This window comes from Actinia tenebrosa, unplaced genomic scaffold, assembly GCF_029948245.1.
Source record: "Actinia tenebrosa isolate PJP-AT-01 unplaced genomic scaffold, QUT_ActTen_1.0 PGA_scaffold13__45_contigs__length_12533684, whole genome shotgun sequence".
Classification (NCBI taxonomy): domain Eukaryota; kingdom Metazoa; phylum Cnidaria; class Anthozoa; order Actiniaria; family Actiniidae; genus Actinia; species Actinia tenebrosa.
The window spans coordinates 983,118-999,289 of NW_028292573.1; the positions used below are offsets into that span (position 1 = coordinate 983,118).

General features: G+C 34.8%; 2 protein-coding genes across 5 annotated transcripts; one reads left to right on the forward strand and one right to left on the reverse strand.

Moving 5' to 3' along the window:
• Positions 1-320: 320 nt before the first annotated feature.
• LOC148911551 (uncharacterized) lies at positions 321-3,445 on the reverse strand. Its single transcript, XM_089029208.1, has 3 exons — positions 3,332-3,445; positions 3,162-3,212; positions 321-2,774 (listed from the first exon to the last, which is right to left on the reverse strand). Exons 1-3 carry the CDS (start codon positions 3,396-3,398, stop codon positions 1,567-1,569), a joined length of 1,326 nt encoding a protein of 441 aa, XP_088885334.1. The 5' UTR covers positions 3,399-3,445; the 3' UTR covers positions 321-1,566.
• A 967-nt stretch (positions 3,446-4,412) lies between these two features.
• LOC116298809 (band 4.1-like protein 1) lies at positions 4,413-15,911 on the forward strand. Of its 4 annotated transcripts, none has more exons than XM_031707367.2 (18): positions 4,413-4,580; positions 6,985-7,089; positions 7,783-7,831; positions 8,084-8,156; positions 8,386-8,483; positions 8,960-9,033; positions 9,110-9,156; positions 9,501-9,588; positions 10,217-10,305; positions 10,420-10,486; positions 10,913-11,013; positions 11,258-11,326; positions 11,651-11,757; positions 12,117-12,266; positions 12,914-12,968; positions 13,267-13,311; positions 13,741-13,812; positions 14,953-15,911. In XM_031707367.2, exons 1-17 carry the CDS (start codon positions 4,506-4,508, stop codon positions 13,766-13,768), a joined length of 1,320 nt encoding a protein of 439 aa, XP_031563227.2. In that variant the 5' UTR covers positions 4,413-4,505; the 3' UTR covers positions 13,769-13,812; positions 14,953-15,911. The 4 variants fall into 4 exon arrangements, with proteins under 4 accessions (XP_031563227.2, XP_031563228.2, XP_031563229.2 ...); XM_031707368.2 differs by having other exon boundaries at positions 13,741-13,782; XM_031707369.2 differs by lacking the exon at positions 13,741-13,812 and having other exon boundaries at positions 4,414-4,580.
• Positions 15,912-16,172: the final 261 nt, after the last annotated feature.

The window sequence follows — 16,172 nt, forward strand, 5'->3', positions numbered from 1 at the left end:
ACGTAATGTGGTCGTACCTTTTAGGGTCTGAAATCAGCATCTCAGTTAATTTATGCGTAATTTTTAGGGTCATTTTCAAAACCGTCCGTCGAGCCCCCCTACCCACTTTTCAAGAGAGTGCCCCCCCGGGGCTCATTCCCAGTTTGTCATGATAGATCCAGATGTAATACTAGTTCAAACGAATTATGTTACTGGGTGTACTTGCATTTTGCATAAGACAAGCCTTTGGAAAATAGGTAAGAGAGATGTAGCAGTGCTTAAAAGTTTTCCTTCTTTTTGAGTGAGATCAAAAAATCATGATTAAGCAATAAAGAAAATAATGAGAAATCTTAATTTACTTTAATATGATGTGATGCTAGAGAGTGGATTCTCTCAAAAATATTATTGAAGTTAACAAAGTTTCTTTTTATCCTCTTTATTGGAAGTGTTATTGTTTGTTATGTTCATATTTGAAATTCAAAATAAACCATGTGTTTTTCCACTATTCATTACATTCCCAGTTAATACCTTTTCAGTTAATTCAATGAATTCTGAAGAAAATCCAGGTGGTATTACAAGTTGCAGTTGAAGATGTAAATTTAATGTTATATTACACCATTCTGGTATTGCTTGGAAAAGAGGCTTCATGAGTAATGCTTCAGCTGTTTTTTTCTCTAAATTGTAAATATCTTGCTTTATTTTGCCCTCCTTGTATTTTCCCAAAGTTTACAGTATTTCAGGACTTCTGTACCATGGAGCCTTGTTCCAAAGCATTGCCACAAAGGTGTATTGCATTTTCACTTTACGTTTTTTGTAATGCAAGCCAAGTTAACAATTGTTGGTCTTTTTCGTTCATTCCTTTGTAGGATAATCATAGGGTGCATCCACTAAACCCATGAACAATAATTATTACTAATTAGTACTATTTCATACAAAATTCTTTGTTTTCTATTGTTTCATTATCACTATTTAGTACTAAAAATTAGTATTTGTTTCATGGGTTTAGGCGAGCACTCTACTATTAATGTGGTTTTGATCTATTATATTTGAAATTCACTTTTTTTAAATCGGTCACAGTGACTGATTTAATGACTGTTTCATATGCTGATCACAGTGACTTTCCTTCACCCATTGAAGAGGAGACTTTACAAAAAGGTTAGGAATAGATTCTAAATCCATTGTTGTATTAAACAACTAAAGTAGTCAGTTTTCTCTTTCACAGGGGTGTAAGTGCCTAATTTGTTTACTTTGGTGAGCCATGACAACAATTTAGTGAGCCATGGAAACAAAAATAGACTAGACTAATTAGACTAAATTGTTAAACAACAATAATATTTAGTCAACAATTTTGTCACTAATTAGTCTCACAAACTATTTCATGGGTATAATGTTTGCACAGTCTCTATCTGAAGTTTATTTCATAGCAATTTCTCACTACTATTTTTTTTAATTTCCATCAAATGTTTAACAATAATTGTTGCTCATTGAATCAGTAGCATACACACTGAAAATACAATTTATAATTTCCAAATTCCTCCTTTTAGTTTACATAAATATATCCATATGTTCTGTTACATACAGAACTGTTCAGCAGCCATTCTCAGAAACATGTAGCAATAGGTTGTAAAGATTAAGTGCTTCCTTCCAGTTTTTAGGCATGCTAAATAAAAGGTTACTCTTGACATAATCAAAATAGTCTTGGTACTCACTTTCATCAGGGTTTTCATCTTCAACAACATGTTGCAAAGCATAATTTATTTCTGCTATAGGAACATCCAACTTCAGGTTACTTGCACCACCGTTAAGTTCAGGTAAAAAGTAAATAGAGTCTGGCCTTCCAGGAACTGTTTCATGTCTGGACCTTCGAATTGAGTGAGTGTTCCAGTGTTCTTTTATCATGTCTAGCTCTTCTTGTAGGATATTGTTGAAACAAAACCAAAGTAGCTCCATACTCAAATCAGAAGAAGTATCAATGATTCCCTGTGATTCTAAATCTTGAAAAAAATTTCTCCACCATATTGAATGATTTTTTGAAAAAAATGACCACCATCCCTCTATTTGCTGGTTCCTAGGTGATGAAACATAACGGTGAGCATCAGGATTGTCACGAAAAAATGCTTGTATTGATGCCGCAAGACCATTTTCAGTACCCAGGTCAGTAACCAATTCCACTGGACATCCTTCATGCTTAATAACCGTCTGTACAAAATAATCAGCAATTCTGATTGGTGAGTTATTTGAACGAGTAACTTTAAGCCACAAAATCTTCCTACTAAAACCGTCAATTGCACCATGTATGGGAAATCCCCAATGCTTAAGTTTGTCATAGCCATCCATATGCCAGGCATAGTTAGGCCCTGGATTACGATAGCATCTTCTTCTTAATCTATGTTTTTTTCTCAATTCTGTACCTTCTGGATCCATTTCTTTTAGAAGGTCTTGAACTATCTTCCTTGGAACCCTTAGACCTTCCATTTCTAGTGTGTGCCATATACTTCGATAGCCTAAGGATGATCCAGGACCAGTAATAATTTCACTTATACGCTTTTGCACTTTCAATAACGTATCATTAAATTCTGTACTATTGGCAATCCCTCTTCTATTTAAACCATGTTTCTTGAGACGTCGAAGCAGTGTACTATAGCTAAGTGAAATCCCATGACGTTTAGCAAGAAAGGCAAGGATTTCCTGGTAATTAAATCCACAATTGAAGTAGTACTTTATTGCCTCTTCCTCATCATTCTCTTCTTCTAGTCCACCTAAGCTACTATCTGAGTCATCTGATTGCTGATTACCTTGAAAAAGGTAGATAAGAATGTGTTAAATTTCAAGTGTAATGGAACACTTTGAGAATCTTGAACTTATATAGTACACATATGAAACCCCTTCACTGTTTTAGTGCACTCCTTTACAGATTTATTACTTAATGGAGGGGGAATATTTTTTTTATCCCTGATGATGGACAAGTGGTGTGAAAGCTTTTCTCTTAAATAAAAGAAGAAGAAAAACATGGAAGCATTAACGACTAGGGAATATGATTATTGAATATTTAACTACAAACATATAATCACCTATAATAAATAATTATAAACATTATAAGCACATATAATCATGTTTAAAAGCCTTGTTTTTACTGGGCTAGTGCATTTCAAACATGAATTACTAGTAAAATGGACAAATACCTGTGCAGTTTGAACTTCCAGGCTGGGATAAATTTGAAGATGAAGCAACACCTTTGGTATGAAGATGAGTTAAGTTTAGCTTATATCCTTTCGTGAAAACTTTCGAAACTAGTTAAAAAACTAGTAGAGGTCTTTGTATGACAACGTGGTAAAGCAAAAGAAAACCTCACCTTGTCCGCATTGAGCACAATATCGGTCGCCATCGTTAACTGGTTTTCCACAGCTAGAGCAAAACATCTCTATAATTTAAACAGCAATCAAGCACAACAAAGTCTACACGTGTGTGTCCGCCATTTTGAAATAATCCCATGATGCATTGCAATCATTAAAGTCGTCGACCCAGACCTCCAGGCTGCTGGCTCTTGCCGTGAACTTTTGGCTCTTGCCGTGAACTTTTGGCTCTTGCCGTGAGCTTTTGGCTCTTGCCGTGAGCTTTTGGCTCTTGCCGTGAGCTTTTGGCTCTTGCCGTGAACTTTTGGCTCTTGCCGTGAACTTTTGGCTCTTGCCGTGAGCTTTTGGCTCTTGCCGTGAGCTTTTGGCTCTTGCCGTGAGCTTTTGGCTCTTGCCGTGAGCTTTTGGCTCTTGCCGTGAGCTTTTGGCTCTTGCCGTGAGCTTTTGGCTTTCGCCGTGACAGTTGTGGGCTTCCGTAATTTTGGCACTCGCTACCGGAAGAAATAAAACCGAAAGTAAAAACTAGTCACATAAACTGAAAATAAGAAACGATTCCACTTCTCTATCGAGAGTGACGAAAAAATTGAAGTACTCTATCCTTTCCTTTCTTTTTTCCTTCCTTTTCCTTCCCTTCTTTTTTATTTCATTTCTCTTTTGATCCTCTCTTGTTCCCTTGGCTTTTCCTTTCCTTGGTCTTAAGCATCTTTTAAGTATTAAAATACACCAAAGACACGTAGAAACTTTTTGGTAAGGTATATATATACGTATACATTTATTTGATGTCTGTTAAAAAAAAAAAAAAAAAGATTTCAATCCTGTCATGCTTCAACACGCTCTTTCAAGTTTTTTTAATTTTTTCTCCCAATATAAGTATGTCACTATCTTTTACAAGTTGCGTGACTGTCACGTTAACTTCAACTATCTATACAACAAAACTATTATTCTTTCCAAATATTATAATTGTTTATTGTTTCATATAAAACATTATGACATCCATTCATATGATATTTCACTTATATCTATTATTTATTTATTTGTTAATGTTTTTATTGCGTGACTTCAGTCCCATGGTGCAGCATACGTGCATGATATCGAGGGTGGCGTGGGGGAAGGTGTTCAATCGTTCAACAAGGCGCTCAACTAGGCATCATTTACAACTATTTTTATCTCAAAATGGGCAAACCAAAGACCTATTCCTGTACTGTTCAAGTAGCAGGACTCGAAGAAGACTTCGAATGTAGCATCACTGTAAGTTTCTAAGGTTAATTCTAGCGTTTATTCATATTATTCTTGAAGTTCTAGTCCTCCCATTAGCGATTGACCAGACATAACTTGAACCTCAATAGACAACCCTATTCAAATTGATCCTCTCATAGTCTGCATATTTATTCTTCAAATCCTTAACATTCGATACACTACGAACCATTCTTAACATTATTACATGTTTCTAGGCTCAAATATTCACCCTAAGATCAAACATAACGAGTATTTCAATGAAATTTGTAAATAAAAACTTCGATGTTTTGAGGCGGCGCGAGAATAACGCTCAATATAAGTTATTATTTTTGATCTTTTTTGTCCTTCTATCTCGAATATCTACCATAGAATTAGTTAATCTGTCATGTAAAACGGCAATAGATTTTACTTTGCAGTTATGAGTTCAAGGCTATGGAAATAATTTGCTTAGTAATTTAGTAGGGTGTTTTACATGTAGTTGGGTTGTTATAATAGTGCCGCTAGTTATTTACTTTGCAAGGAGGATAATTCGAAAAGACGATTTAAAAAGTCTGTATTTATACCTTTAAAGTTGTTAGGAATACTCCTATTACTTGGATTTCGTGCTATGAGATTGTAAAATATTAATATTTAAAAAGTTTTTCATCGAGTTTGGTGTCTGGGTGTTGATGTTGTTTGATCTTCTTGCAACAACATGTCATTTTGTTCTTTGAACTCTTCCTGATTTTTGAAAGGTTTTCTTTAATTACTTCATCCTAGAGACTTAATTTGTCGTTGTTTGTGAAGTCCAAGAATCCTCTAACACTGGGGGAAAGAAAAATCAACATCAGATCACAGATATAAGAAAAAAATCGGACTCTTTCTCGCTATAATTTCAAAGGTTTTTGTTTACTCTTCAAATAGTAGAATTGTCAAACCTTCTCAAGTAGACTCGTACTGTTTTGATTATAAAATAAAGTCGAGTTAAGTACAAAGACACAAAGTAATTGTTGCATATTCTGTTTTGACTTAATTTTATCATCCAGATGGATAACAGTTTAACATAAAAGACTGATCAATAGATAAATGTATGTATTCATACTTTACTGCGGGCGTCTACTATGATGATTATTTCTGTTCCAAATGACAAGTTTTATTGTTCTTAACATAATAGCGGAAAATTATTCACATGGTGGTTTTGGAATTCATAAAATGGTTATTTAAAATGCCATCTTGATTCCCAAGATCAAGACAAATATTGACGAAAAATGTTATTCATCAATTCTTTTGAAAAGCTTGATTATTAGAATCCTACATATTCAGATGTTGTTATCTTACTGTACTTGTTAACTGGTGTCTTACACTACTGCTGTGATATGTGTTATAATCCTCATAAATCCTTTTGACCATTTGGTATCTTATTATGTTCGCAGCTTCTTATAGGCTATTGTGACGATGCAAAAGTTAATTTTTATCATTGTGTTTGCACAGCTTCTTGTGAAATAATCTTTAGAAAAAATTCTAGTTGGATTTGCTTTTCAATGGTGGACAGAAAGCCTAACAGGTTTTGCAAACCTCTTGATTAGGCTACCAATAGATTGAATATGAACTTAAGATTTATGAGGAGGGAGAAAACCAGAGAAGCTGGAGGAGAAACCCTCTAAGCACAGGAGAGAACTAACAAGCAATGTCAGGATCCTGGATCTTAAAGCTTAAGGATGTTTCTGGGGAAATGAAGTTGCAATCAGAATTTTTTTAACTTGGCATAAACATACCCCAACATATTTTTCTTCAAAAAATGGAATAAAAATGGGGTTCACCGAATTTATGTTTTTGCTAAACGCTGTGGAATTATGGTATTCATTGAGGGAAAAATGCACGTTATAGAGTAACCTAAGAGATCAAAGAAATGCTTCAGGAAAAAAAAAACATCAAAGAAATGCAGAAAACAAATCCATGGCTATGAAATATGAATTTCTTTGACATTTTTGAATTAAAAGTGAGTGAGTGTAAGAGTTAGTGATAAGGATTTATGAAACTTTCAATCTGTATGATGAAGTCAAAATGTGTACAATTCAAATACATCAATAGGTTGATTTTCCCCCTAAATTTGGTGTAAATCATTCCCTTGCAACCAGAATTTTTTAAATTTACATATTTTGTAGATTTTGGTAGTATCTTGATTTTAATACCAAGAAAAATGGGGTCACCAAATTGGTTCCTGAGATATTTTGCCGTAAAGGAGTGAAAAATTTGTTTTCTTGATATTTTGCCCATCAAAACATTCTCATGACATCATCATGATGAGCGCACGCGCACTAAACTCATGCATAAAATGGCTGCACACAAATAATGCCCACGAAGTCCTTAAGATAGATTGGGAATGCTGGACCTTGTAGACAGTAATATTTCAACCTTCCTTTTTCTTTTCTTCTAGAGGAAAACAAAAGGTGATTACTTGTTTGAGAAGCTTTGTGATTACATCAGTCTTGTCGAGAAGGAATACTTTGGTCTACGCTATATAGATGAGAAGGATGGCCAGGTAACCATGGAAACATTCATTGGGGAGGGGGTAGTGGGTAGCATAATTACATGAGCAAGTCAGCATTAAAGCATAAGCCTGCACAAGTCTATCTTTTTTTTTTTTGCTATCCTCTTATCAGCAAGTATTTGCCAAATGTTGGCCATGGTAATATGTAATTTATGATCAACTATCATGGCTATAATACAAGTACGGATGACATCCCACCTACTGTTCAAGTATGATATATATAATCATTAGTTTTGGTTTTCATGTGAGTGAATTGAATTAAATGATACAGCAAATTTATAGCCAAATTGGAGCTGTGTGGTATCTTACAATCAATCAATCAATCTTTATATAGTACCAAAATTGCAAAATTACATAAACAACAAAAACACAGAAAATTGGTACAAGCCAGCTGTAATAGCCATTGGCTAAACGAGACAGTTGGCAAAACCATAGCTATGAGTTGTGGTTGGATGAATTAGTGAAAGATAAAAAGGATCCATTTGTGTATTATGTATTACGGCATGTCGTACCACATGTAGGTGTGTGCTGTAAGAACAGTACCATATGTTACCCACTCTTACTAAAACTGCTTTATTAAATGGTCTGTTGAAGAACAATAATTAGAGGTCCAGTATAGAAACGTTCTGTTTCTTTTGGGTGTTGATAAGTATTTATAACATGATATATTTTATCTTACTTTAGTTCAACTGGTTGGAGTGTGACAAAGGAATCCTTAGTCAAATGAGGAAAGGTAAATATAGTTAGGTAGACGTTGTAATCATACGTACAAATGGTGTTTGGCTATTTCTCTTGCCAAGGGGATCAATAGTTGCAATAGCAGTAGTGCACTTACCTCTCAGGATCGGGTTTCAGGTTTAATTCAGGCAGTGTTTCAAGCTAATTTGTTTACCAATCCCAGTATCTTTTAAGTGAAGGACTAACTAAGAGTAGTAACAATAATGACAATAATGGTTAAAGAGTTAACTAGAATTCTCACTTGTAGCACCACTTCACTTCTATTTTGCTGTCAAGTTTTACCCAGACAACCCTACTACCCTCAGAGAGGATATCACAAGGTTGGTATGATTTTTATCTTTTTTACTTTACTTTTAAGAACACTTTCTTAACTCTTATGGGTGATTTAAAGTTGGCCTGAAGGAAATAGTGAATAATAACTTAAAATTCTAAAAAAAATTAACCAGTAAATTTTTGAAATTACATCATAGGTCTTCATCCTAAGATATGTAATGTTATATCAAAAAATAATATCAAATTGTTGATTGTCTGATTCATTGTCTTCATTAGATATCACTTCGTTCTTCAACTAAGAGAGGATCTCCTCAAAGGTCGACTACAGTGCTCCAACCCTATACATGCTTTGCTAGGATCATACATTGTACAAGGTACAGTATACACGTATACATAGAGTTCATATTACTATTGAGAAGTAAGACTGATGGGGCATACCATATGGGTCACCTATCCTGTTTTTGACCTTGCCATTTGGGTAACTACAGTATTTCAAATTAATTTAACATCTAAATAATTTGAAGTCTTCATAGATTTGCTCTCTCAAGCAAAGGCATGTTTTAGCTCCTTGCAGTTTCTATAGAGCAGTAAGTTGTCGTATGACTGTGAAAAGCTCATGGCAACGCATACCTGTGAGCTTGAATGTGAAATAAATTACCCAATCAAACTACTAGAAAACATTTTTGTTGCATCAAGGCACACACATGGCATCAAACTTTTTACAGTCATACAAAAACTGCTGTATCCTTCACCTTGATAATGCAATTATTTGATGTTAAGTGTCATGGGCCAGATTTTCTATGACTGAGATCCATCTTAATTAAGAAAAACTCTTGTTTGTTTCCATCAGCTGAGCTGGGTGATTATACCTTTGATAATCATGACCATGGATATCTGAGAGACTTCAAGTTTCTATCCAGACAGGTAAGAGGGAACAACTTGCATTCATTTTTCAAGTAGATTAGTATTATATAATAAGGTATGTTTGTTTATATTGTAGCCTCATGAGGTGTTGAACAAAGTCGAGGAGTTTCACCAGAAGCACATGTAAGTATTAAAATTTTTGCTTGAAATACTATGATAGGATATCATTGCTTGACACTCAGGCAAGTCCACTACTGTAGTCTAGGACTAGTAAATCTTTCCACCATTATTGTGATTAAGATACAAAATGTATTGTGATTATAGGGTTTACTAGTCTATAGGGTAATGGGATTTTTGGATGACTAATTATCTGCGATAGTATATTACTCTGCTGAGCTTCAGGATTTATAGACTTAGTAGCTTATTACCTAGTATCTGAAAATGTTAGTGTCGAGCGCTGGGTTTTCATTATATTAATACTTGTTGATGAAGTAACAATATATTCTACATTATTTTATTGCTTTTAGTGGCATGTCTCCTGCTGATGCAGAATTCCAGTACCTTGACAATGTCAGGAAACTTCCTCTGTACGGCAGAGATCTCCACCAGGCTTGGGTAGGTGCTACTAAAATGAATTACATATGAGGGTAGCGATTGACTGGGAGAGAGCTGCCAATATACAGTAAACCTTTATCATTTAATTCTGCAAAGAATGTGCCTGATAAGTAAATAGACCATGCCTTATATTAGACCATATTATCAGCTTTTCTCATATGCTCAAGCTGGGTACGATAGAGTTTAGAGAGAGTTTGAGCATTTATTTGCAGAATTAAATGATAAGCAACTTATCAATTGGCTAAACATCTGATACAACTTTGCATTTTCACTCGTCACTTGTATTTGTAAGTCTCCATGACTCATAAATATTCACAGCCCTATCAGATGCTTAGCCGACTGATAACTTCTATGTATCGACATCTCAGAATCACCTCACATAGGAGAATCACGATACAAAACTTATTGTTATTTTAAGCTACCAATATGGGTTTATATTAAGATTTTGGAACAAAATATAAGCAAACAAAAATTGGCCTTCGTCACTTTGCAACTTCAACCAATACAGGATATATTTTTCCCCGAGAAACCTTTAATATAAACCTGTATTGACGGCTCAAAATCACAAAATAATATGAAAGATAGTAATATTCTTGTTTATGAATAATGTATATTTTTTTGTGTTTAGGATGCTGAAGGTCAAGCAGTGACATTAGGTATTTCTGCCTGGGGTATTGAAGTGTTCCATAACAACAGACTCATGCAAAGATTCATTTGGTAGGTTTTTTACAATATTAGTTCTAGCACTCTTGATTTTAAATGTTACCAATGATGAAAGTTACAATCTATTCCAGTCATGCATAAGTTAAGTTTGTCCATCTTTATCTTCAGGCCAAAGATCATTACTATTTCATTCAAGAGTAAGAAGTTCTCACTCACCCTTAGAGCTCCAAGTGATGTAAGTTGCGTTTCAAAATAACTGAGTTCCTTTGCATGCTCTGATTGGTTGAAATACCATTTTAAAAGAGAGTATCTAAAATGTTCACGTCATTTTTACTTTGAACTTTCATATTAAAAAACACAGTATTTTTCATTAGAAAATACACTAAACAAGATCTGTGGTCATGGGTCAAAATATTTGGAAAAATAATTAAAAGTTTGGAATGGAGACAACAAATTTAAGCCCAAATAATATAATAAATCCTTACTTCAGCTACAATGTCACTATTAGCAGTTACACTCCATCCCAAGGCGATACCACAATTGACTTGCCTGCATGTTCTTCAAACCCCATTATACATGTAATAAAGATTACTATACTTCAAAGTCACAAGTGCACCATGTAGTGTTCTTGTACTTTACATACTTTGAACTTTTCTTTCAGGAAGCTCAATACAGTGCTACTACTGTTTGCTTTGCATTTAGCAGTCGACGAGCATCTAAACGCATCTGGAAGGTTTGCGTGGAACATCATTCATTTTTCAGGTATGTTAACTCACTAATTAAAGGTCACGGGGTGAAATAACAATACCTCCTCTACCCCTCTCTCATCAATGCTTGGCTATGATTTACAATTCCTACCCAGCTTTTAGTGTGTTGGATATGCACTGATCAAAAGAAAAGCCATGACAGGGTAATGGACAGTAGGATATCCTCAATAAAACAAATCATTCCCCTGCACTTTCCCGCAAGGCAATCATTGCTGATGGTTCATATTTATCTTTGATAGACTCAAGACACCAGCACCAGTTCAAGCAAACAGTGGCTTATTCAGAATGGGATCAAAGTTTAGATACTGGTAATATAATTATGTGCTTGATGCTTCCTTCCATCTATCTCTTTCTGTCCATTCATCTAACCACCTATCTATCCATCCCATCCCATCCATTTTTCAATTCATTCATCTACCCAACTATCTATCTATCCATCCCACCCTATCCCATCCATCATCCCATGCATTCATCACCCACCCTTTTGCCCTTTTTGTATCCATCCCATTCCATTTTTCACCCATGCATTTCATTCCATCACATCCATATATCCAGCCATCCACACTGAAGTTGGGCTACTTATCTCATCCATCCATTTGCAGTTCATTTAATCCCTTGTTGGTTTATTCTAGTGGCCGCACACAGCATCAGGCACGTCATAATGAACTCGTTGAAACAAGAGACCCACCTTCATTTGACAGAGTTTCAAGCAAACGATTTTCTATGAAAGTTTTAGACAGTAAGTCCTTTGAGTTTTACCATAAATAGTCAGAGTACTACTTAATGAGAGTAGAATACAACATGCAAACAGCTCATTGTGTTCATCTTTCTGGTTTTTCTTTGGGTTCTATGATTTTCTTCCTCTGCAGAACCTAACAAGCTAAATAACTTGTCATTGCTTATCACCACCGTAAAGTACAGCAGTGGCGCAGCTCAACAGGGTTGAACTGAAAGCATGAGAAGGCACCTCTGGCAGCCACTATACAGCTGTACAGTCCATGTATGACCCAGGAGTACAGCCCTAACCATTCCAAATAATATAAAATATTTGCAGCCTTAAATGTTTGGTATCATTCTATTTGTTTTGTTGTTGTGCAGGTAATAGAAGAAGCATGCTGATTGATGATGACAGTAGAAAAGAGAAAACCAACAAAGCATTGGACCATGACGAAGACAAAAAAGAAGAAAAAAGAGATGAGGAAAAAGAAGTACCAAAAGAGGTTGAACAAGAAGAAGAAAAGAAACCAGGTTACTATTGATATTAGCCTGCAGTGCTAATTGTGTTCTGCGGTGTTGCTGTGGTGTGGTCTGCAATGGTGCTGTGTTGGGGTGGTGCTGTGTTGCGTTGGTGATGTGTCAGTGGTGTTCTGTGTTGAGATGTTGTGGTGGTGCTTTGCAGACCGCCAAGCAACGCAGGCTGTATGTATATTAGTATCAATAATCTTCTTCTTGAATGTATAATTGAATTTTTTAGATCTTTTTAATTTGATTCACTGTGACCATCTGATCTGGGTATAGCAACTTGGGGCTGATTGGTCAACCATGGTTGAATCTTCAATTGAGTCCATTTGGCCATTTGGGGGGGCCCGGAGGTATCAATCAACAATGACTAACACTGGTCTGTCAGTTGACCATGAACAGCAGACTGGTCAACCATAATTAACATTGCTTGACTGATCAAAACTCATTCCACAAAAAACAGTCCATCAGCCAAGGTCAATTACCTATGAAATTACTAAGCTTGCTCTGGGTCCCTAGCTAGTATACCAGTAGTATTTTTATATGATCAAAATTTTTGGCAGCATTTGTCTCCTAAAGGGTACAATGAAAATCAAAAGATTTTTTTTGTTACTGAGAAGTTAATGCACATATTTTTACTTACTTTTCTTTTTCAGAAGCACCAAAAGAGGCTGCAGCACCAGCTGGACCAGTTGTAGCAAGCGAAACATAGTAGGTTGACCAGTGATACAGTGTAGTCATTACTCTTGAATTAGAGAAATTGTTGTTGTCCACACATTTGGTTTGGTTCACACTATTTCTACTACAGGAGCTTCTCTTACATGTATCTTCATAGTTTTGAGTCAGTGTACTGACAAATCTTGGGAGAGTGCCTAAGTGTTACCAACTTGGCACCTTCCTCCATTGCATGGGTTAGGAGGTAGAATCCATGTACAGTATATCATGGATCTGTTTTGTCTTTGTTTTCTCATCCTGTTTGTGTACACTCATCATTCCTCCTTTTTCAAAGTGTATCTTCAGAAGCCTTGTTAGAGTCAGGGGAAGGGAATACCAGGTATTAAATCTTCACTATTTAAAACATTTTAAACTGATAAATCCATTAAAGAATCACTATATTACATTCTTGATAGATTTATAAATGTATAACCCAAAAGAAATTATTTGAAACTGTAATATTGTATTGAAATATGCCAACATTAAAAGGGTTATATTTTAACCCTTTTAGATTTAAAAATCTATATGTGATATTAATGAAAAGGATTAAGAAACTATAACAATTGAATTATTAAAACTAATCAATTCTCAATTCTTTTTATTTAATATTTTGTTAAATAATAATTATAAAAATAGTTATGAGATCAGCTTCTAAAAAAATATAAAACTGAATTCAAACATCTGAAAAATATAATATAATAGCATTAAAAATGTTTCTTGTTAATCTAAGGTCTTCTTCTTCTCTTTTCTTTTGAATATTTTCTCCCAGCACTTCTGCAGCTTGTGTTGTCCAGTAGATACATCTTCCAAGGTCACTTAATTACTCACTTCAGAATTCAGTGTTAGTAAATCTATGTTTTATCTTTAGAATAAATAACTTTGTTTTATGTCATGTCTTCATGTCATCCTGCTTCCAGTCTCTTTGTACTCAAGGAATTGAAAATGGTTAAAAATTAAATATGTGTAAAATGATTTCAATGTTAAATTAATGCTTTAAATATCACAAGTGATTAAGTAGGAAACTAATAAGTACCTTGACTGTACTGACTTTTTGGATGTTAGTCCGTCATTGGAGTAAAAAGATGCATTAAATACTATATTACATGCATATAATAAAATTATTTGTTTGTCATTGGAGTAAAAAGATGCATTGAATACCATATTGCATGCATATGATAGAATCATTTGTTTGTCATTGGAGTAAAAAGATACATTAAATACCATATTGCATGCATATAATAGAATCATTTGTTTGTCATTGGAGTAAAAAGATGCATTAAATACCATATTACATGCATATAATAGAATCATTTGTTTGTCATTGGAGTAAAAAGATGCATTGAATACCATATTGCATGCGTATGATATAATCATTTGTTGTAATGAAACTCCATACAAGTTGCATGGGAGAGGCTGCTAATCCCAGTGGTGGTGGAGAAGTGGGGTGTGTGATATTATTGTGCAGGCAATGATCACATACTCCCCCCTCCCCACCCCCCGCTATAGATGGTCTTGGGTCTGATTCAAGTTGATTCATTTAGGGTTATTCTCAGGGTTCTCTAGTTTTGTTCCCTTCAAAAAACCTAACATGTATGCTAAATTCTAATTTGAAGTTTAAATTTAGCTGTGCTCTGACTTTTTTTGGCCCGGAAGCTGTTTCAGGGTATTGATAAAATTTAAAAGTTTTTTCTGCAGTTCATGTGCAATTAATATGTAATTTCACAAAAAGGAAGGAAAATCATGGCTTGAGTGAAAGCCCCACTTTTCCTGCCTATGTCCCCAAGGGAAGGTCAGACGAGGGTATATTGTTTAGTTCATTTTCTTCAATTTAAATGGTTGGAAGTGAATTTCCATGGGTTAAGATGGGGCAGGGAATGGGAAAGTCTAGTGGAATGAATTTATCTTATATTTTTTGCAACTTTATATTTATATTTCATCAGTGGTTTGAGCTCAATGCTATTGCTATTTTTTGTCGTTGTAGATGAGGAGATGATGGTGATCATCAACCAAGAAATGAAGCATGATCAAGCTGGGAGATAAAATGACATTATTCACTAGTCCATAAACTAAATCTTTAATCATTTTTATTTTTATAGAACATTGTTCTGCTTTTTAATAATTGTAAAAAGCTTAGGTTTTTAATTCAAGCAAAGACAAGTGAAACAAAAGGAAAACATTTAAAGTTTTGTAGAAATTGTTTTTAATAGTCATAAAGTAATTTTGTTATGTTTGGGATGATATCCAAACTAGGACAAGAGGCAACTTTGTTTGGAGTGTTGCCAGCAAATTGACTGTGGAATTCATTTTGCATCCATACATCTGTAATCGTGCACTAGGCTGCTTTGTTTACTCCGTAAGCTTGCATTACTACAATTATTTTTTCCTGGCAATATTGAACCCCTGTTATTTTGAACCTCAGTTCCTGGTCCCCAAGAGGCTGCACATAATGAAACGCCACTGTAGTTTTAACAAATCTATGTGTGCATGTACATGATTGTATTCCTTCATATTACTGAAGTTAGTGCATTACTGATCTATGTATGTATGTATGGACAGATTCCCTCATATTACTGAAGTTAGAGCATTACTGATCTATGTATGTATGTATTAACAGATTCCCTCATACTACTGAAGTTAGAGCATTACTGATCTATGTATGTATGTATTAACAGATTCCCTCATACTACTGAAGTTAGAGCATTACTGATCTACGTATGTATGTATGTATAGACAGATTCCCTCATACTACTGAAGTTAGAGCATTACTGATCTACGTATGTATGTATGTATAGACAGATTCCCTCATACTACTGAAGTTAGAGCATTACTACTGTTGCTATCTTTATCCAGCAAGAGGAACTGCTCTTGAGATAAAAAGGAGTGTCAATAGTCCCAGTATTAAATAAATAATTATTAATAAACAAAGAATAAAAATCTAAATAGATTTGTTTCTGAATAAGAGGTAATGATAGATACCTTGGATGCCCTCCCCCAGGTGTCCCTGTGACAAACAAAGAAGGCTATAAACATGAATATTATTAGATGTCTTTACCTTAGCCCTGATGTGAGGGGGTAACTGGATCCTCCCCTCTGCATGTCATTCCCTAGAGTACCCAGTTTCTTTGTTTAACGGCTATACACGAGAAGACACGTGAATATAGATACAACTCATACAAAGAATGTTATTCTCAAGAGAATGGC